Genomic DNA, 24,171 nt, shown 5'->3' with positions numbered 1-24,171 from the left:
CTCTCTGTTCTCAAACTGATTATTAAACCAGACGTCTTGGCTCTACTGCTGATGCCGACAGTCTGCAGCTGTATGGCTGAATTTATTTAAAATGCATGATGATGACAGCCACGCTAACCTGCCAGGATAACTGTTAGCTCAGCACATTTCTGTAAAACCACAGATGAGTTCAAACTGACAGTTTCTTTATGTTGCAACTTCATATTTGAATTTTCTATTTCTCTCTGGTCACAGCTCTGTGTTTATGATCTGATTTAGACACAAAAACCACTTGGTTAGTCTTAGAAAAAGATCATGGTTTGGACTCTTTTTTTAAACTGTTTAGTTCGCTGCGATCACAGCTGGAGATGGTCTGACTTCCCATAAAAAATAGCTGGTAGTGTCTCCAGGTGTCCTTAAAAATATCCAGTGGTGTGACTCAAACTGCGGTTGCCTATTTGGCAGCCATGTTGGCTGTAACTCCACCGACGTTCCAAAAGATATGATGAGATTTATTTAAAGAAAACAAATCTGTCTGTGGTGTTTGTGTCTGTGTATGTGGTGTCTGTGTCTGTGGTGTTTGTGTCTGTGTATGTGGTGTCTGTGTCTGTGGTGTTTGTGCCTGTGTCTGTGTCTGTGTCTGTGGTGTTTGTGCCTGTGTCTGTGTCTGTGTCTGTGTCTGTGGTGTTTGTGTCTGTGTCTGTGGTGTTTGTGTCTGTGTCTGTGGTGAATTAGTTGAATTATGCTTCACACAGAACCATTCATCCAACCATTGTGCTGCCAGACACACACACACACACACACACACACACACACACACCTGTATATAGTACATGTTAGTTAGTCTTTTCATCTTTGTGTTGAATAAAAGACTTCTGAACCTTCATGCTGTCTATTTAATATTGTACAAGAGTGAATGTTGCCGACCTCGACTCTGTCAAGAACTCCAAAATCCTTCGACCATCACAGCTGTTATGGTAATTTTGGTTGTAGTTATTAAGTTAATTATTAATCAGAGTTACAAACTGACAGTTTAGCACCTTATTCTGAGACTGATTTGGTGAGCTGGCTATCTTTTCTTTTCTTCAAGGGTGGTGCCCCGAGGTGATCTAATGTTCATTGGATCTTATTATTTATCGTAATTAATAATTATCCCTCGATGATCATTGATTATTACTGATAGCCAAATTTAACCCAACACTCCCTATTAATGTTGCATGAAGCACTACACCACAATGCACCTCTCCCTCTGCATCAGAGACATCACTCGAGGAGGTGCTAAACACTCAAAGCAACATGAGTTTGACTCACATGCGTGCAGGGAGAAGTGTTTCCGCTCTGAGGATGCTGTGTTTCCAGCGGCTGAAGGTATGGGAGGAGCCACGGTCGAGCCCAGCGAGCCGACGACTGGACGGATGGAGGAGGTGACGGCCACTGCCGAGCTGGAGGAGTCTCCGCCCTCTCCCAACAGGTGCTGGATGGAGTGGAGCTGGAAACAGGGGTCAGAGAGCAGGACGGAGGCAGCTCGAGAAACCCTGAGGGGGTAAAGGAAGAAGACAGAGGACAAAGTGTCAGAGGAGTTCACACCTCACATCATCAGAACCAGAGGAGCATTTTACTTTAGAAGAAGTTTAAAAAGTCACATCTCTTCACTCTGATCAAGATGCATCCAATCAAATCGCTGTTCTTTAATAAAGTTTGTGGCCCAAATCTGAAGTCTGTCCTGATTCTAGAGCAACAGACAGGCAACTGAAGGCGTGCTAAAGAAACTCCTCCGTCACCTGCAACATGTCAGACCTTCTTTTGTACAGTTTCTAAGAAGAGAACCTGAACGCAACAACACTCATCGACTCTGCAATCCTGAACCACTGTCTCCTTCGGATGCTTTACATTTGATTCTTGAGGATTTTTGGTTTTAGTACTCTGTCTCTCTTGGATCTGGATAAAGTTTGTCCAATCATGGCTCAGTGGGGCCGACTTGGGTTAAACAGTGTGGGGACAAAAATGTAGTGAAGGTCCTGGTGTTAGCAGCTGTAACGTTTCACACTGAACAAAAGAAAACGAAACATTTTGTTGATTACATCAGGTGCCTTCCCAGAGCCGCCGTTCTGAACTTCACTGCAGCTGTTTCAGGAGCCGTATTAACTTACTGCTGGTGAAAACTCAACATTTCCTGCTTCATAATAAAAGTTTTTAAATAACGTGCCAATTTTATTGTGAAAGATTTGTAGGAAATGAAATTATAGCTGGATCAGCAGAGCTTTGTTAGCAGTAATGTGTGTACAGCCGCTCCTCTCAACAATGAGTCATCAGTTAAAGACACGCCTTCAGCCTGTTGTCATGGAGATGTAAATCTCTGCCTTGCTGGGCTGATGTGTTGAGTCAACCCGAGTCAACCCGAGTCAGACTGAGTCAACCCGAGTCAACCCGAGTCAGACTGAGTCAACCTGAGTCAACCCGAGTCAACCCGAGTCAGACTGAGTCAATCCGAGTCAGACTGAGTCAACCCGAGTCCGACCGAGTCAGACTGAGTTTCAGTACCTATTAAACTTCAGACAGAGCCTGTCTGCAGCAACATGCTGGTGGGACAGACACACTTCATACAACACACCTGCAGGACTCAGTCTCAGGTACCAGAGCACCTGAGGAGCACCTGAGGAGCTCGTCTGGTGCCAGAAGCTGTATATTAGACGTCATAAACTTTGTGTGCCTGTACTACCTGGCTGAGACGTTACCAGTCTATAGTGTAACACCTGAGAGAGGCGGGACAAGTCTTTTCCCACCTGTTCTGACATCAGTGTGATGGAGCACAACTTCAGTTATTTTATTTTAACACTGAGTGTTTTGTGCAGTTTAACAGCTCATCAAGGATCGATGGGATCAATAAATGTTCTCTCACGTTTGACTACTCAACATATTATGTTTGTCAACCATTAGAGGAGAGACTTGGCCTCTCTGTTGGCCTGATTACTGTGTCAGGAACGACTGGTTCAACAGAAAACAGCATTTGTATGTTCAAAATTTCTTCATTCAAACCTGATTCAGTAAAACTTTGTCCTGTTTCTTTCAGATCACACAGTCACTCTCTGAAGAGACTCTCTAACCAACACTTAGTCTGCAGACAGACGGCATAAATCAGACGGATGTGATTTAATGGTGTCAGAGAGCTTTTCTGTTATCAGTCAGTAAACAGAGACAGTAGGTAGAAACAACCTGAACATCCTGGACACCAGAGGAAAACATGGTCTCCCGGAGCTTAACTAATGGACCACACACTGACTTCTCTGCCTTCACACTCCTGTAAGACTGGACCTCACAGCACCAACATGATCCAGGACCTGATCTCTCACTTCCTCACCTTCCCTCCACCTGTCTCCACCTGCCTCCTGTTCTTCTGTGAAAACCATCTTTCTGTCTGATTCCTGCTAATCAAACTCTCCCTCCCCTCCCCCCTCTCCCCCTCCCTCCCTCCCCCCAGCGCCACTCAATCCAGCCTCAGTGCATCAATCTTTAATGGCGGGGCTTCCACAGACCTGCCTCCCACTCTCTCTCTCCTTTGTGTCTCCTGATGGATAGTGTAATCTCTCTCTCTCTTCCTCTTTTACTATTTCTGGACTCTTCACAGAGTCGACCTGCAACGTTGTAGCGTTGTAGTGCTGTAGTGTAGTAGTGTTGTAGTGTAGTAGTGCTGTAGTGTTGTAGTGTGGTAGTGTTGTAGTGTTGTAATGTAGTAGTGCTGTAGTGTAGTAGTATAGTGTAGTAGTGCTGTAGTGTTGTAGTGTGGTAGTGTTGTAGTGTAGTAGTGCTGTAGTGTTGTAGTGTGGTAGTGTTGTAGTGTTGCAATGTAGTAGTGCTGTAGTGTAGTAGTATAGTGTTGTAGTGCTGTAGTGTGGTAGTGTTGTAGTGTAGTAGTGCTGTAGTGTTGTAGTGTGGTAGTGTTGTAGTGTTGCAATGTAGTAGTGCTGTAGTGTAGTAGTATAGTGTTGTAGTGCTGTAGTGTTGTAGTGTTTTAGTGTTGTAGTGCTGTAGCGTAGTAGTGTAGTGTTGTAGTGTTGTAGGGCTGTAGTAGTGTAGTGTGGTAGTGTTGTAGTGCTGTAGTGTGGTAGTGTTGTAGTGTAGTAGTGTAGTGTGGTACTGTGGTAGTGTTGTAGTGCTGTAGTGTTGTAGTGTTTTAATGTAGTAGTGCTGTATTGTTGTAGTGTAGTAGTATAGTGTAGTGCTGTAGTGTTATAGTGTAGTGTTGTAGTGCTGTAGCGTAGTAGTGTTGTAGTAGTGTAGTGTGGTAGTGTTGTAGTGCTGTAGTGTTGTAGTGCTGTAGTGTAGTGTTGTAGTGCTGTAGTGTGGTAGTGTTGTAGTGTTATAGTGTTGTAGTGTAGTAGTATAGTGTTGTAGTGCTGTAGTGTGGTAGTGTAGTAGTGCTGTAGTGTTGTAGTGTAGTAGTGTTGTAGTGCTGTAGTGTAGTGTTGCAGTGTTGTAGTGCTGTAGTGTAGTGTTGTAGTGTTGTAGTGCTGTAGTGTAGTGCTGTAGTGCTGTTGTGTAGTGTTGTACTAGTGTAGTGTTGTAGTGTAGTAGTGCTGTAGTGTTGTAGTGCTGTAGTGTAGTGCTGTAGTGCTGTCGTGTAGTGTTGTAGTAGTGTAGTGCTGTAGTGCTGTAGTGTAGTGTTGTAGTGCTGTAGTGTAGTGTTGTAGTGTAGTGTTGTAGTGTTGTAGTGCTGTAGTGTAGTGTTGTAGTGATGTAGTGTAGTGCTGTAGTGTAGTGTTGTAGTGTTGTAGTGTAGTAGTGCTGTAGTGTTGTAGTGCTGTAGTGTGGTAGTGTGGTAGTGTTGTAGTGTAGTAGTGTAGTAGTGCTGTAGTGTTGTAGTGTTGCAGTGTTGTAGTGCTGTAGTGTTGTAGTGCTGTAGTGCTGTAGTGTTGCAGTGCTGTAGTGCTGTAGTGTTGCAGTGTTGTAGTGCTGTAGTGTTGTAGTGCTGTAGTGTTGCAGTGCTGTAGTGTTGTAGTGTTGTAGTGTAGTGTTGTTGTCTTGGTAGGTAGTTTTAATATGTTCACATCAGTGATCTGAGGCCCACACTACTAAATGTAGTGTCACTCTCTCCTGCTGGTCCATCCAGGTGAAACCATCAGACACCTGTGAGACGGCAGCAGGTAGAACCAGACATCTGTTTGACTTCAATGATTGACTGAAACTATGAAGAACAAAAATGACTCAGACTAATACGTATGAATAAATGAAGACTTTTTTGTCCTTTATCCAACAGTTGTCCAACAGGGGTTTTAAGTCCACGTGTCTCTGTGGTCTTCAGAGGGAAACATGGATCTGCTCCTCAGCTGCTGATAGGTCACCTGTGTCCCTCACAGGAGGAGTCCAGAGGGACGGACGTGGAAACATGCTGACATTTCCCACTAAAGTCTACTCTGACCTTCTCACTGCAGCAGCCATGACACTTCACACAGAGACACTCTGCTGTCTGTCCTTCATCCTGTCTTCACAGGGACTCCCTCTTTACCTTCACCTCTCTCTCTCTGTCTGTCTGTCTGTGTTTGTTTCCACAGTGCATCAGTGAAAGGATGGTCAGCCTGAGACTGGGAGTAAAGAGCAGAGGACATGTTGTGTTGGAGGAGTCGTGTGATTCACAGGGCTGCATAATGTCACCGACTGTGTCTCAGTCAGAGGCCTGTGTTTCACGTCAAGACCATCCATTGTGTTCGCTCTTTAATTACAAACCAACAAAAGGACAAATCATTTCTCACGACACGCAGATTGTTCAGGAGAAGCAAGTAACTGTTGAAGAAAAGATGAAAGAGAACCGGGCCCAGCGGACCAGCTCCACCTCATGATGGATGATCTCCTGTCAACATAGTTAACAAAAACTAAGAACACCAATAATAGTGGTGAGACACATGCAGGATAAAACCTGTAAAACAATGAACTGATAATGTGGATCCACAGGCTGCAGGCAGCTCGTGTCAGCATCAGTTTCATCTTTCTAGTGAATACTTTGATATTAACTGTGGATTAAATGACTTCCTCTCAGCCCTGCAGAGCCTTTTAGTGTCTTTTAACTCGTGTTTTAGTTTTACCAGCCGGTCATCCCCGCCTCTTAGCTCAGTCTCCAGGATATAATGTGAGCAGATACGTCCGGAGGTTGACATTTGTACCAAACATGTCGCATCACGTTCACATTATATGGTTATTAGCTGACCTTTACATCAGGAGGTGGAGGGGCTGGTGTTATTACAGCCAACAAGGACACCTGCAGACATCAAAACAGGCTACCATTCACAGGAAGTCCGACCAGCTCTGTCTGTGATGGTGGCGACCGGAACCGGTATTTTAATCCAAACCAGGATGTTTTCTGACCACAAGTGTTTTTTGTGTCTAAACCTGACCGGAGCAGAAACACACAGCCGTGACCAGAGAAACAGAAAATTCAGCCTAAACAAACGTAAAGTTGTAACATGAAGAAACATTTAGTGTGAACTCATCTGTGGTTTAGGAGAAATGTACTCAGCTAACATTTATTCTGCCGAATAAGACAACCAATCAGAGCACTGAAACGTGTGACATCATGCTGAGCTACTGTGAGATGTAAACAGGTAACAGTGAGCAGAGATGAGCCGTGTGATGGTGGAGCAAAACCTTCATGTGTCTCTTATATCGCTGGTGTCAAAGCCACCAGACTACATTGAAAAAAAAAACTACAAGACACACAAAAACAGTCTTGGGTCATCTTTCCAAAAATCACCAGCTCGTCACGTCTCAAACCCGCCTCACATCACAGGAGCTGCCGTGAGTCTGTTTTCACTCTCAACTTTTATGGAATCAGAAATGTACAAATAAATTCTGTTTGCTGATAAATAGTCATGCCTTTCTCATGGGCATCGCTCTCTGACCAATCAGATCCCTCCTGAATCTGCCTGAGGGAGAGAGAGAGAGAGAGAGAGAGAGAGAGAGAGAGAGAGAGAGAGAGAGAGAGAGAGGAGGAGGAGGAGGAGGAGGAGGAGGAGGAGGAGGGTCTGAGATGGGTGGGGGATGCTGAGGGGAGGAGGGTTAAACCGGACTGGAGGAGAGGAAGAGGAGGAGGAGCTGGGAAAGCACCAGAAGAGGCAGCTGAGAGCGAGAGTAGAGCAGACGGGAGGCAGCAGCGACTGCAGTCAGCTCAGCCTCCACACACACACACACACATCTGGATCATCAGTGACATCTGGAGAGGACCAACTCTCCTCTTTCTCTCTGGAGACAAAGAGGAACTCAGCGCTGCATGTTTCATGTTTGGGATGTCGGTGAAAGCGAAGTGAAGCCGTTTGAACATCTCTGATCCTCCCACTGCTGAGAAGAAGAGGAGGACGAATCAGCCGGAGGAGAAAAGACACAGAGTGTGAAAGCTGCTGCCGCTGCCTGTGACTGACTGAGTGAGTGAAGTGAAGTGAAGTGAAGTGGAGTGAAGTGGACAGGATGCTGACTGCTTTGAAAATCTGATCCTGGTCTCGGGGCGGGCTGTGGGCGGCAGACAGCTGCAGCCGTGATTCACAAAACCCGACTTGGCGTGAAAACAGAGACATGCTCCAACTAAGACGAGGCTCCCGCATCACGAGACGAGCTGCCGAGTGAAGAGCAGAGGGAATCAGCTCGTGTGGGGAAGTTGAAGGTTTGTTTGGAGAGATGCTCTGCAGCCCGGTCCGGCTACTTCTCTGGAAATGAGTTTGATGTCGGCTTGATGCTCGAGAGTGAAATCAGTAATAAAAGGAAACAAATTCTAGGATTCAGGATTCAGACAGGACTTCAGTCTATAGATGGACTGTAGAGGTGAGAGCAAGTTACAGCTGCTCCGATCATCCGATTTTCTCTGGCTGGAATAAAAACAGACGACCAGGGAGAATATTTTACTCCATCTGTGTTCACTGTTCAAAACGCCTGGATGAGTTTTAAACTTTGACTTTTATCTTTGAACCAACATATTTCCCTTTCATTCACCTGAACTGATCAGAGAGCAGCAGAGTTGGATTTGGTTCCCGAGTGTTTGTTGACACACCAGATGGCTGCCGCGCTGCCAGGTGGATGCAGATGCAGTCGCCTCATTCAACATTAAAAGGGCTGCACAAAACAAACGATTAGCTGGAAGTACACATGAAACTGAGCCAGTGAGCTTTTGTTTTTTGCCCTGTGGCTTCAACACAGCAAAGCAAGTAAGATTTCAGTTGTAGACGTGTCATGAAAACGATCAGAGACTCAGAGTGAAACATTGACTCGGGGAGATTCGCCCTGTGGCAGAAACACGAGCAGCAGAGAAGATACTTCACTTCAATGTGTAACAGGAACGAGATCAAAATGAAAAACGTTCAGTGTGTGTTAGTCTGTCAGGAGTCTGTTTGTGTTGTTCAACAAATGAGATGAATCCGACTGAAGAAGGATGTGAAGCTTCATGTTCTCACTGCTGCGAAGAGAGACAGTGACAGAGATATAACAAACCGGTCTGATGCCCACAGAGCTGCTGGCATCATGATGTGTGTTGCTGGTAACGCTGGAGTCCTGCAGGGTGTGGTAGCAGCTTCACCATCATGGTGGTCTGTTGTTGTGTTGTTGGTCTGGCTCAGCCCGGTCCAGACCTCCATCTGCCAGTCTCAGGGCTCTTCTCAGACGGCACACTGCCTCTGTGCCTCAGACATCCTGAGCTGCACCGCTGCCGGCCTGGAGCAGGTCCCCGGAGAAATGCCCGTCTCTGCCGTCACTCTGGATCTCAGCCACAACCGGATCAAGCAGCTGGAGGGGGGCGCCTTTGAAGGACTTTATCGACTGGAGACATTACGGTTAGCTCACAACCTGCTGACCGCTGTTCAGCCGGGGGCATTTCGAAACACCTCTGGGACTCTGCTCCAACACCTGGACTTGTCGTCCAATCAGCTTCGTGTTTTGGAGCCGCATTATTTCCAGGATTTGCCCGGACTGGAGGAACTGCTGCTGTTCAACAACCGGATCGTCCGTGTGGAGAGCAGAGCTCTGGCCGGACTGGGCAGCCTCCACAAGGCCTACCTCAGTCACAACCTGCTCACTGACTTCCCCTTCTTTTCTATCCAAGAGCACAGCCACCCTCACCTGTCCATGCTGGACCTGTCCTCAAACCGCCTGCCTAAACTGCCCCTGGAGGACATATCAAACTTACCCCTGTCAGTGCAGAGAGGACTGTACTTGCACAACAACTCTCTGGTTTGTGAGTGCTCCATGTACGGACTATTGCTGCACTGGGAGCAGAGGGGATTCGCCTCCGTCACAGAGTTCAGGCAGGAGCACACCTGTCTGGCCTACGGGATAAAGAAAGTGCGCTTCTTCAGGAATGACCGGTACTCTGAAACATGTAACCTGACCGCCATGATCGGGCTGCTGAAGGAGCAGAACAGCAGTGTCTCGGTGAAGGCCGGGGAGCCCGTGGTGCTGCACTGTGTGACCACTCTCAGCGGGCAGCATGTCACCTTCCTCTGGGTGTCGCCCAATCAGGAGTACGTGGCACCGCCAGGAAACAACGAATCATTCAAGATGTTCACTAATGGCAGCCTGAAGATCGTGGCGGCACGTTCAGAGGATTCTGGGATCTACTGGTGCATGGCTCGGGATCTGGAGCGGCAGCGCAACGAGACGCGGGAGATCAACGTGACGGTGGTGCTGCACCCTGACCGCGAGCCTCACGAGTCCTTCAACACAGGATTCACCACGCTACTGGGCTGTGTGGTGAGCCTGGTGCTGGTCCTCATGTACCTGTACCTGACACCCTGCCGCTGCCCTCCCTGTCGCAAGGCCTCCGCCCCCACCACAGCCACCCCGAGCCAGGGGAACGAGGCCGGGGCAGGGAGCGCCCAATCCTCCATCCTCACCCCCACCCCGCCGGCGTCCACCGAGGGCCCGGGCCGCAAGGTCAGTACCAACAAGCATGTGGTGTTTCTGGAGCCAATCAAAGAGCAGCAGAACGGCAGACTGAGGGCGGGGCCTGTAGCGGGGGGACACCTGGGGCCGGGGTTACTGCTAGGGGCAGAGCAGCACTCGAAGCAGCAGAAGGCAGGAGAGACGGACTCCATCATGTCCGTCTTCTCAGACACTCCCATCATGTTGCCATAGCAACGAGACCGACAGAGAGACACAGACTATGATCACCTGTCACTCACTTCCTGTTTCTCTGGTCACCTCCTCACCACCTCCCACCACCACCCAGCACTCCACCTGAGCAGACCAGTAATCCACTCTGACCGACAGCTTTTCTCTCCTTTAGCTTCTCAGATGAAACAGATCAAGTGCAATTTAAACCAAATGAACTATTGTTTTCCTCACTCAGCCCCACGGCCACGAACCAACGCACTGTGACGGACGGGCTCACAGACCGACAGGGTAGGGACGGTAGTGAGGACAGACAAACCTGTCAGGATTCAATCAGACCAAAAATAGAAAGAAGCTGCAGAAACGGTCTCAAAGTCTGTAACAGCGTGCAGAAACAGCTGAGAGGACGTCAGGAGGTCTCACAGCAGGTGCATGGACTGCTTCTCACTCAGCACAGGGCTGTCCCTTTAAGCACGGCTTGTACCTTTAATGAACATTTGCTACCTTCTCGATGCCTTCTCGTCTCGTACAGAGACACAGAGAGAAAACTAAGATGTTTTTGTAGAGCTTTTTAGCATCTTCTTTGTTTCTGTCAGTTAGAAAACATCCTGCGTAGTCTAGCTGCGTCTGTCACAACGTGGACTGTGTTAGAGTAGACAAGCCAGACCAGAAGAAGAAAAGCTTTTAGTGAGTAAAAATAGATTTTAAAGGATAAGGTTTGATTCTCCCCCCTCCTCCTCCTCTGGTACATGATTACTGTCATCAGTAAGAACTAAAGTTCAGAAAAACAAAAGAGGAATGAGTAAATAAAAACCTCTGGAACATCAGCTGAAATGATTAATGCTGAAGAAGAAGTAGAAGTGTTTGTGGGTTCATGTGGAGACTTTCTAAAGGTTTTTTATTTACTGCGTCTCAGAGAATAAATGTGACAATGAACAGGTGATGAAGAAAAGATTTGCCTCTGTGGTGAATATTCAGCAGGACTGAGGAGAAAATCAGGGCCGATGTGTTTTAGTTTTTTTGTCCTCACTGTATTCACTGCATCTCCCTCCTGCACTGCCTCTCCTCACTGTCTGCTGTCCTTTACCTGTGTGTTAATAAACCTCTGTATCTGGACCGTCCAGGTGACGTCTGCCTTCTTGTGTGTGTGTGCGTGTGTGTGTGCTTGTGTGTGTGCTTGTGTGCTTGTGTGTGTGTGTGTGTGCGCGCGTGTGTGCATGCATCCCTACAGCCACAGTCTTTGCATATTCAGCCTGGACAAGCTGAATACATTTTTACTGACAATATCACAACGAGCGCTTCTGGGAATTTAAGTTTCTTGCCATCTACAAAAGGTTGAAGCATCAGACTTCAGTGCCGACTGCTCTGTTTGTAGTTTCCATATTCTGCTGCTGCTGTTTAAAAAGAGACAAGGTGACAAAAGCAGGCTGACGGGAGGGTTTCAGGTAGGACAGGAGCAGGTTCCTACAGACTGATTATCTGGGTTTTAAAATACAGTCGAGAAACAAACAAGAAACTTGATATCATCTAATAGGCTGTGATGTAATGACATGTTTGTTAACCTGCTGATGTCAGCAGCAGCTGTTTGTTTCAACTGATCCAACCATTGAACCAGTAACACAACATCACCAGACTCCCTAAACAAATGTAGTGATTTTAAGAGTTGTTACAGGAGAAACTGAACAAACTTTGTGAAACAGCTGCGACAAATTCTAAATCATTGGTGCCTTCTTGTAAATTCAGCATCAAATCAAAACATTAAAGTAACATTATGTAGAAATGTGCAAAACAACTGTTGTAAATACAGATCTCAGGTCTGTATCAACCAATATAGGCGACTTCTTTGTCCCCAGACTCCCTTAACAAATGTGTCAGTTTAGTGAGTTGTTGAGTTGGAGACACTTTATAAACTGTGTGAAACTCTGTCTCTGACTGATTCTGACTTATTTGTTCCTTCTTGTAAATTCAGCAAATGTTCTACATGAACTTCTTTCTGTCTTTGAGTAGAAACATGGAGTCTGTTTGTCTCAGTGATGGACGGGTTTATGTGTGAGGTGACATCTGATCACAGGATGTTAACATCAGCTGTGAACAGGCTCTATTCTACTAGTTATTTCTACATCTTCACATTAATGTTGTCTGAGGCTCTAATTTAAATCCAACTTGTAAGAATGTAACACGAGAAATTAGATAATTCAACAGGGGAGCAGAGATACAAGAAGTGAGCAGGAGAAGACAGGAAACGGCTGTTAGCAATGATTTCTATAAAATACAGAAACATGAAGCAGATCATCAGACTGAGCTGCCATCATCATCCTCCTGCTCCTCCTGCTCCTCCTCCAGTGTCAGGACCGTCACCGTCACACTGACATATTTCTTAATGTAAATCACGTTATCGGTTCATGTTGTGTGAAACTCTGAATCTCTGAGCTGTGACAAAGAGTAGATCATAAAGCTGAGACGAGTCGTCATGTTCTGCATCATTACAGCCACATTTCAAAGACGTTTACATCCACTGCTGGATGTATAGGAGTCGTTTAGGAGAATCTGTCTCCAGGTATGACCTCTGCGTGTCCTCACACATGATTGGTCGCAGCACATACGCATCATCGCAACATTCAGTCAGTGATTGGAGAGCAGGTGGACAGAGACAGAAAAGGTGGAGCAGAGAGAGACAACTCTGCAGGAAAGTGACGCTAAATGCTGCAAAATGTTCACCAGCAATCTCATTTATAAAACTTGCGTACGCACACCAAACATTATTCTGATTAATAAAACCTGCCTCAGGATCCGCCTCATGTCCCGCCCTCGCCACGGCAACACGGAATCATCACGGTCGATGCAAAACGCCTCATGAATGTTAATGCTGGAAATGAGCCGCTGATCAATAAAGTAAATCAAGAGAGCAAGACGGAGACGTGGATTTGTTTTTTTAGACACAGAAAACAAGGTGGAGGCAATAAACTCCTCTGGCAGCAGCAGGACAGCGACAGTTCGTTCATCATGCAGCGTTACGCACGAGTGTCACCGCAGTATCTGTATGTTTACACAGATCAGCTGACTCTTCCACTTAATAATAGAGACGATCAGTGTTGCCTCCAAAATCTACGTCAGCATGAGTCAAAGTTTCTGTACACAAACTACGTCAGGATTTTATTATAAATCCCAAGTTATGCTTAAAACGTGGTGTTTTTTACGTTTCCAGCACAGCTTTATAAATGAGGCCCCAGAACACGCTAGCAGACTAAAATCAACTAAAAACTAATAAATAAATACCTTAAAATTAACATAACGCTAAATTAATATTCTGTTCATCATCATCATCATCACCATGACAACCAACTGTGGTTCAGTTTCTCTTTGTTGTTGAGAGTTTATGAGGTTTTAAAGAGTCAGTGTTTGTGATGTTTCCGTCACTCTGAAGGTTTAGGCTCATAGTCACATTCACAACGTGACTACATGACGACGGTGGCCAAATATATTCATGGTCACGTGTAAAGAAAAAGCTGTGAGTAACTTTGTTCACTTTGTTCTTCAGTAGACGAGTGCAGGAGGAGAGACTGAGACCAGAACTATTAAAACATCATATAAACACAATGTGATTTCAATTTAAAAATTATTATGCATCATTATTAAAAAGAGTCTGGTATCTCTCCACTTTCCTCTTTCTTCAAAGAAGGAGCTTGTATTAGTTACTGTTGCCTGTCAATATGTTTTATTCTTTAATAAATTTGGTGCACTTCAGACACAGAAGCAGACAGGCTGGTACAAACTGACACTTTTTACAAGGAAACAAACAACTTACTGTTTTCATTTAATGCTGAATTTACAAGAAAGCACCAATGATTTATAATTTGTCAGAGTTTCACAATGTTTATAAAGTTTGTTTGAACTCAACAACTCTTAAAATCACTACATTTGTTAAGGGAGTCTGGTGATGTTGTGGCGACTGGTGACGTAGTTCCTCTGGATACTGTTTCTTTGAACTTATTTATATCATTAATGTATAAATATTAATCACATTGAATCATTCATTGTTTGTGAGTGAAATAACGGTTGTTGGTGATGCCTTCAGCTCAGACCTGATGTCTCCACGTAACTCTGATGAATCAAACTTTCGTTAAGTTTGGACACGACGGGTGAAACTCGTCTGATGTTTTCATGCTCTGCTCTGTTTCCTCCGTCACACGTCTTCTTTCAGACCGACCAAAGAAAATGTCCAAAAAAAACACTGAGATTTCTGTTCTGGACATTTACACCAACTGATGCATATTTAATTAGATGGCCTCATTTACATATTTAAAGATGTGAAGAGTTTCATAGTGATCATGTTGACATATCCTCCTGTAGTGTTCAGACGTTCATACTGCAGCTGATATAATTATTATTATTATGTTTAAATACATCAGAGATCATTTCAGCAGATTCATTCATAGTAAAAAACCCAGAGGACGATATTTAGTTCAACTATTGATCACCTCGAAAATTATAAAAATAATGATTCCTTCTAAAATATGATCAACAGCACGTGTTCAGTTTCATCAATCATTACAGGAGGAGTGTGTGTGTGTGTGTGTGTGTGTGTTCATGTATTATTTATCATGAAGGGTCAATATTGTCACAGTGAGGAGTGGGAGGTCAGAGCCACGCTGCCACCACAGGGACTGCAGCTACACTCTGCGTTAATTAAAGTGAGTCTGTGTGTGTGTGTGTGTGTGTGTGTGTGTGTGTGTGTGTGTGTGTGTGTGTGTGTGTGTGTGTGTGTGTGTTGTGGGTCATGTATCGCTCATGTAATGTCAGCAGGCTGCTCGGTGCTGCTTCAGAGGATGAAAGATGAAAACGAGCTTCTTGGAAACTGAAACAGGAGAAACGATGGACGACAGGCCGGATGAATAACAACTGCTGTAAATAATCATCAAGAACAGAAACAAACAGCTGCAAGCACACACACACACACACACACACACACACACACACACACATCAGACAGCGTTAGCCTAGCTTCAGCTTTCAGAGGAAGCTCAAATGAAACCCTTAAAGCTTCAGCCACAGATGAGCTGAGCACTGAGGCTGCAGTCACTTTCACTTCAACATCTTCACACCGCAGCAGACTTACTGCAGCGTCAACCCTCTCCAACAGAAACGAACCGACGCGTCAGTGTTGAGGAATGACTGCAGAGATGTGTGTCTCAGTGCTGCCTGCTCAGGGACAGTGTGGACAGTTTGTCCTCACAAAGATGTCTCTGAACGAGGTCAGGACAAAATACTGTGAGTGAACTTTAAGACTTTCTACGCAGACACACACACACACACACACACACACACACACACACACACACACACACACACAGGATGACGGCTCATTACTCTCCTCTGTTCATTTCCTTTGTTGCCTTCGTGCTGTTATTCAAATCAACACGATCTCAGCGAGCGTCTCGGTTCATCGTCTGCAGCCATAAATCACAGAACCGCTGAAGGTTCAACACCGAGGAGCAGCACACAGTCCTGATCCCACCGCCAGGCAGCGTTACACAGGCGAGCAGCAGTCAGTCAGCCAGCCAGCCAGCCAGCCAGTCAGTCAGTCAGTCAGTCAGTCAGTCAGTCAGTCAGTCAGTCAGTCAGAGGTGGCGCAGGTCACTCTTCTCTCCACTGACTTCAGCCACAGTTAGATTTTTTTGTCAGTGCTCTCCTACTGTTGATCTGATTGGTTGGCCTGTGACAGACAGATGGTTCGTCCAATCAGCCGCCCTTTAACAAGCTGTCTCTAAAGACGACTTCTCAGATGGTTCTGTGAAACAAACACAACAAAGTAGCTCTTCTTCAGACGGTCGCCATCTTGTTTCCTGTCCACGTGTGTCTGTCATACGTGTGACTGTACGACAGGCTGACTTTACTCTGTTTCACACCAGCAGACGAGCAGACGCCCACTCAAACCCCGAGCAGCCGTTTGTCTGAGCTCGTCCAGAAAAGGAAGAGTGACTGTTTACATGAGACGGAGGAGGAGCTGAGGCGGGTGGAGAAGATGTTCAGAGGTGGATGTGTTTAGCTTCGACTGCTTACAGGACGAGATAAACACGTTTCTGTCACTGCCAGTTCAGTCGAGTGTGATGAAGGTCAGAGCGAGTGATGACGAGGAGTCTGACCGAGACACAAGAACCAGAACAGAAAGACGGTGGACGACGAGACGAGCCGGTGTTTATACTGAGCAGCAGTAAACAGTTATTGTTGGCCGCGTCTTAAATAAAGTCAGTGTAGGGCTGAGACGGACGGACGGACGGACAGTTGGAACTGAATCACAACCACAGCTGAGTGCAGGACTGAAACATGGTGAAGACAGGTTTGATCAGCAGGACTGTTTTCATTATTGATTAATCTGCTGATTATTTTCACAATTAAGAGATTCTTTCAGTCCTGACGACTCATCAGTCACTGTTAGATCACATCTGGGTCATCAAGGTTCTGATGTCCACAGGTCCACTTCTCTGTGCGGCCGCTCCGAGTGCTTCCAGCTGACAACCTCTCATCTTCTCAGAAAGTCTCTGGTGACGTCAGCGTGGCCTCGTGATAATATTCACTGTCTTTGTCTCCTGTGAACCCTCTTCACAAACAAATCAATAAAGGATCTCTGAAAGAGAAAATAAACCAACATGTCCGACGATGGTCCTGATCTCTAAACTCCGCCTCTTTATAAAAGGTCGACGAGTGTCAGCAATCGACAGCTGACGTCAAACGGGCAGCAAACAGTGCGCTCACACTCTTCACATTGCAGGTGTTTCAGGTCTGAGTGAGCTGACTGAGTGCTGAGCTGAGATGTTGTTTGTACAACAGAAGCTGAACAAACTCTTCCAGCCTCCATTAAGGAGGAATCCCCATCTGATGCTCTCCACTAAGATGTATCGCTTCAATTATTCATCAGCACCACAGAATAAATAAAAGACACGTAGAAGAAGTCCATCTCTCTGTAGACCAACAAACTACTGAGGAGATGAGACTGTGGATGTGGGTGGATCAGATCGGATCAACACTGAACAGACTTCTGTTTTTTGTCCTGATTGGTGCCTTTAAATGCGTGACATCACCTTTTTCCAACTGAGCCCCGCCCACTTCACACCAGCGAGCACAGAAGAAAAGAAACACACAAACATTTAGCTGATCTCAGACAGAAAACCTTGTACGTCAGGTTCTGGGGGCGGAGTTAATGGGACCAACGACCCACTAAAACCTCATGACTGCCATTTTTAACAACCAGAGTTAGTGTAGCGTGGAGTAGTAAGCTAAAGGCCAGAGCTTACAAAAGCTAACATTAGCAGCTCACGTTCAGTGTTCAAAAGGACCAAAATGTGGGAGTGTCTTTCTTCTCAAGCACAACAGTCACGACGAGCAGCTCGAATGTGTTGGACCAGTTGTGTTTGGACGGCAGCAAATCCAGCAGCAAAACCTCGTGACGCTGAAATCTGAGACGTATACAGTCACATAATGACGTCGCTCTGCGGCGGCTCTACAGCCCGTGGAAAAGCAAAGGTTGAACTGAAAGGCTGTGAGATAATAATCACTCCTCAGCTACATGATCGGTCTGTTCACTGTAATCCAGCTGCTGGAAACACCTGCACAGGTGAGACCGACGCCTCTCTGACACACAGTCACTGCCCAGCAGTACTTCACCTGAACGACTACACGCTGAGAACATTAATTATAAAGTTCTGTTTCCATGTTGTTAGAAATGTTAGCACGGTAACATTAGCATGGTAACATTAGCATGGTAACATTAGCATGGTAACATTAGCATGGTAACATTAGCACAGAGACGTTAACACAGAGACATTAGCTCTGACTGAGCTGCTGTTAACAGATCTGTTAAAGGCTGTAGTTTGCTGTTAGCATTAGCGCTGGATAGCTAACTAAACCGGACACAAACATCTGTACGAGTCGATCAACAGAAAATTAATTTCAAACTATTTTGATAATCAATTAAATGTTTTAGTTTTTTTCTGCAGGGTCCAGAGAAATATAGATAAAGATATCATAACGTCACGTTCTGCGTTCAAATGAAGAGAAAGAGACTCGACCTTTGTTCCACATGTTGATGAGTTGTGCATGTTGTTGAGGAAGGAAGCAAGTCGGAGAACGAGACGAAACATAACGTGAAGAAAACTTTAAAACATGAACTCGTCTGAGTCACAGAGAGATTTTACTCCCATGATCCCACACTGCTTCTGTCTCCTGTGGTGACTGTGTTGAAATGAATGAGCAGATGTAAACATGTTAAACATGTGAAGTCACAATCTTAATGTGTCTTTATGAGAAACATGAACACATGAAACATTTTTAAATATTAAACTGCAGCTGAATGAATCACTGCTGGTTCCAGTCAGTCTGTATGTTGACTGCACGTCCTGCAGGCTGCTGACAGGCTGCAGGTCCTGCAGGCTGCTGACAGGCTGCACGTCCTGCAGGCTGCTGACAGGCTGCACGTCCTGCAGGCTGCTGACAGGCTGCACGTCCTGCAGGCTGCTGACAGGCTGCACGTCCTGCAGGCTGCTGACAGGCTGCTAAATCTAATAAGTGTCAGATGTGTAAACAAATGAATTACACTAAGGAGTATAAATGAGGCGTTGTGATCAGAGCTCACTGTTCATTTATTTATCATGTTAGCTGTTTCTGACTCCATCTGCTCCATCAGTGCAGCCAACTCACTGCTGCTGGAGAGCCAAACACTCAGTCTGTCCACAGTCACACTCATGGTTTCTGTACATACAGGAGCATCCTGTCAGAGAAGAGGATCACCTGAACATCACCTGTTCATCAACTGAACATCACCTGAACATCACATTCAGTCAGAAAGACTTCAGGAGAGACAGCAGACATGAGACCACTTCACACAATTTAATCATTTCAGTTGAGGACACAGAATAGAAACATAAAGGTGCTGTAACATCTGATGTGTAACGTCTGATGTGTAACATCTGATGTGTAATTGCGTCTGTTAGCTCGTGTCTTCACTGTGAGGTCTGAAGACAGGAAGTTCTGACCTCACACTGTCTTGAATGCAGCATTGGTCTGTGAGCTCAATGCTAACACATAATGGCAGTTACCAATAACATGCTAATGGAACTTAGCATGGTGATGTTTACAAACGATCCTCTTTACTTCAGTGAAACATAAAACATGTGCTCACACCCAAAGGCCTGAGAGCTGGGCTGGAGCTATAATACATATAATAACTAATAATATATTAATAAAAGGGTTATCTGATCAAACGTGATCAAACGTGATCAAACGTGATCAAACGTGATCAAACATGTGATCAAACGTGATCAAACACGTGATCAAACACGTGATCAAACGTGATCAAACGTGTGATCAAACGTGTGATCAAACGTGATCAAACACGTGATCAAACGTGTGATCAAACGTGATCAAACACGTGATCAAAAGTGATCAAACGTGATCAAACACGTGATCAAACACGTGATCAGACCTCTTCAACGGTTCATCTGGAAACTCTAATCAGAAAAACTGTTTCTATATTTCAAAGAACAAACGATCCATTAATTGAGAAAATATTGATTTTGCAGATAAATAAATGAGATTGTGTTTCACTGTGAAAATAAAACGTTTAGGTTTTTAATATTTACAGCTGAAACATAAATATCTGTCAGCGTCCCTCATTCTGTCCTCCTTCATTTCTCTTTCAGATCTTCACATCCAACCTCCACCAACCCTGAGACGACTACCAGCCTCCGTCTGACTCTCCACCCGCTGCCCTCTGACCCTTCATATGTCTGTCACCTCCTCCCTCTCCTCCTCCTTCCTCTCCTCCTCCCTCTCCTCCTCCTCCTCCCTCTCCTCCTCCTCCTCCTCCTCCTCCTCCTCCCTCTCCTCCTCCTCCTCCTCCTCCTCCCTCTCCTCCTCCTCCTCCTCCTCCTCCTCCCTCTCCTCCTCCTCCTCCTCCTCCTCCCTCTCCTCCTCCTCCTCCTCCTCCTCCTCCTCCCTCTCCTCCTCCTCCCTCTCCTCCTCCTCCTCCCTCTCCTCCTCCTCCCTCTCCTCCTCCTCCTCCCTCTCCTCCCTCTCCTCCTCCTCCCTCTCCTCCTCCTCCTTCTCGTCTTATTTTCTCAGACCTTCCTCCTCTGACCATCGTCTCCCACCTTCAATCTGTTGTTTCCACGGTAACAGAAGACCACCAGGAAGACAGGAAACCTGCTTCAGCACCGACACACACACACACACACACACACACACACACTTAAAGACTGATCTCTGGATTTTATGAACCGATATCTGATCGTTCAAGCGAAATCGATTAGAATCAGAAAATCAATTGTTTTTAAACCCGTTCTACACTTTTCAAATCTTATTGGACCGAAACAACAAAACAAGTTGTGAAATGTCTTTTTTTGGCCTTTTTTTGGCTTTATTGACAGGGCAAGCTTGAGAGATGACAGGAATTAGGATGAGAGAGAGGGGGAGTGACACGCAGCAGAGGGTCCCAGGCCGGGACTCGAACCCGGGACCGCTGCAGCGAGGACAAGGCCTCTGTACATGGGACGCCTGCTCTACCAACTGAGCCAATCAGCGCCCCTATAAGAAATGTCTTTAAAACTGCAGATATCACAGAACAGAGAGAGACGTCTGTCTATTCTCACACACACACACACACACACACACACACGAACGAACTGTTGATGAATTAATATTAAAATCGACGCAGGAACCACTGACCTGAGTTTGAGATGTGATGAGATGTAAACAACATGAAGTCAGAACTCTGAGCTGACTCGTTACACATCACGCTGTTGATTCGCTAACAGGATGTTCACCATCACAGATTAGATGTTAGCATGCTAGCATTTGCTAATTAGCACTAAACAAAATAGAGTGGTGTAGCTAAGATGTATGTTTGAAGCTAACTGAAGTTAGCATCACTCTGGTGTCTCTGTGGGATTATTGATTATTGGATTCTGGATTATTACATAAAATAATCTGTGTGTCAAACAAGTTTCTGATCCTTCCAGGTTCTGTTCATCCAGATAATCTCCACAGATGAACTCCACTCTGTGATGTTTGAAGTGTAACTTAAATGTGTAGCAGTAAAAAGCTAATGCTAGGCTACAAACAGACGACATCACGGTCACATGACTTAAACGTCTCCACCACTGAGCGTCTTACTGCACAATTACTATCCAGGTTTTCTATAAACTGATCAATGTACGAGTTGTAAAGTCAGAGTCAGAACAGTGTGTAACTAAAGTGGCCTGTAAAGACGGACTAGTGAGCAGATGAGTCTCCGTGTTCGCTGTGAGGACGTTTAATGTCCCCGACAACCTCTGTAGTCTCATTCAGACACTTGTTAGCAACCGCTAACTGTTTTTAACACATGAAGAGCTTTATAATTAAACTGTGGACATTTAATGATGAGTTTATGTGTTCAGCCTGTAACACACCTTATTTCACACATTTAACTGGAAACACATCAACAGACTCACAGACTCTGAGACGAGGGGACAGGAAGTGCTAACATGCTAACTGATTTCTGGTTGTAGGACTACAGACTACAGCTTTGTATGGAGAGTGAATGAAGTAGAACATGTTGAGACTGTGCAGAGACAAAGAGCCGCCTGGAACACAGAAGGACGTATAAATAAATAAATAAATACATAAATAAATAAATAAATAAATAACAGGAGCATTGGGAGTGAGCTGCCTCTGCTCTCAGGTTAGACAACAGCCTGCTGCTGACTGTAAACACCTGAGATGTCTGTGCTGAACTGAGGCTGTAATGAGATCGAACTACGGCAGAGAGGCGACGTGTGACTGAACTCTCGTGTTATTAAATGTGTTGACAAACAAAGAGTCTCGTCTCGTCCCTCCAGCACTTCTTCACTTCCTCTCTGAGACGATTCTGCGACGTCAGGAGCGTTTCTGCCATTTGCAAATCAAATCTACGATCAAACCACATTAATGATGCAAACGACCTCCGACCATCACACGTAAACAAATCCTCAGGCTGTCGTCATGGCGACAGACATGTTCATCTCGTCCTCCAGCTGTGAACTTTTGAACCAGAGGACACACGGGACAAAGTGCAGCGTCCTCAGGTCAACACAACAACACCACAGACACAACAACACCACAACACCACAGACACAACAACACCAGACACAACGACACCAGACACAACAACACCAGACACAACAACACCACAGACACAACAACACCAGACACAACAACACCAGACACAACAACACCACAGACACAACAACACCACAACACCACAGACACAACGACACCAGACACAACAACACCAGACACAACAACACCAGACACAACAACACCACAGACACAACAACACCAGACACAACAACACCACAGACACAACGACACCAGACACAACAACACCAGACACAACAACGCCACAGACACAACGACACCAGACACAACAACACCACAGACACAACAACACCACAGACACAACAACACCAGACACAACAACACCACAGACACAACGACACCAGACACAACAACACCACAGACACAACGACACCAGACACAACAACACCAGACACAACAACACCACAGACACAACGACACCAGACACAACAACACCACAGACACAACAACACCAGACACAACAACGCCACAGACACAACGACACCAGACACAACAACACCAGACACAACAACACCACAGACACAACGACACCAGACACAACAACACCACAGACACAACGACACCAGACACAACAACACCAGACACAACAACACCACAGACACAACAACACCAGACACAACAACACCAGACACAACAACACCACAGACACAACGACACCAGACACAACAACACCACAGACACAACGACACCAGACACAACAACACCAGACACAACAACACCACAGACACAACAACACCACAGACACAACAACACCAGACACAACAACACCACAGACACAACAACACCACAGACACAACAACACCACAGACACAACAACACCACAACACCACAGACACAACAACACCACAGACACAACAACACCACAACACCACAGACACAACAACACCACAGACACAACAACACCACAGACACAACGACACCAGACACAACAACACCACAGACACAACGACACCAGACACAACAACACAACAACACCACAGACACAACAACACCAGACACAACAACACAACGACACCACAGACACAACACCAGACACAACAACACCACAGACACGACACCAGACACAACGACACCAGACACAACAGACACAACAACACCACAGACACAACAACACCAGACACAACAACACAACGACACCACAGACACAACACCACAGACACAACAACACAATGACACCACAGACACAACAACACCAGACACGACAACACAACACCACAGACACAATGACACCAGACACAACAACACCAGACACGACAACACAACACCACAGACACAACGACACCAGACACAACAACACCAGACACAACAACACCAGACACAACAGACACAACAACACCACAGACACAACGACACCAGACACAACAACACCAGACACAACAGACACAACAACACCACAGACACAACGACACCAGACACAACAGACACAACGACACCAGACACAACAACACCAGACACAACAACATAACAACACCACAGACACAACAACACCAGACACAACAACACAACGACACCACAGACACAACACCACAGACACAACAACACCAGACACAACAACACCAGACACAACAGACACAACAACACCACAGACACAACAACACCAGACACAACAACACCAGACACAACAACACAACGACACCACAGACACAACACCACAGACACAACAACACAATGACACCACAGACACAACAACACCAGACACAGCAACACAACGACACCACAGACACAACAACACCAGACACAACAACACCACAGACACAACAACACCAGACACAACAACACAACGACACCACAGACACAACACCACAGACACAACAACACAATGACACCACAGACACAACAACACCAGACACAACAACACAATGACACCACAGACACAACAAGACCACAGACACAACAACACCAGACACAACAACACAACGACACCACAGACACAACGACACCACA

General features: G+C 45.7%; 2 protein-coding genes across 3 annotated transcripts in view; one reads left to right on the top strand and one right to left on the bottom strand.

The window, feature by feature from the left end:
* The window catches only part of rnf123 (ring finger protein 123), a 134,026-nt gene that overhangs the window by 40,144 nt on the left and 69,711 nt on the right, over positions 1-24,171 (bottom strand). For both annotated transcript variants that reach the window (XM_073488218.1, XM_073488217.1), the window contains exon 37: positions 1,291-1,514. In XM_073488218.1, coding sequence (XP_073344319.1) covers positions 1,291-1,514 — 224 coding nt within the window. The remainder of the gene's footprint in view (positions 1-1,290; positions 1,515-24,171) is intronic.
* amigo3 (adhesion molecule with Ig-like domain 3) lies at positions 8,476-10,083 on the top strand. The gene has a single exon (XM_073488832.1). It carries the CDS (start codon positions 8,476-8,478, stop codon positions 10,081-10,083), a length of 1,608 nt encoding a protein of 535 aa, XP_073344933.1.

Source organism: Pagrus major, chromosome 19, assembly GCF_040436345.1.
Source record: "Pagrus major chromosome 19, Pma_NU_1.0".
Lineage (NCBI taxonomy): Eukaryota > Metazoa > Chordata > Actinopteri > Spariformes > Sparidae > Pagrus > Pagrus major.
The sequence above is the reverse complement of the archived record's forward strand: the minus strand, read 5'-3'. Positions and strand labels throughout refer to the sequence as shown.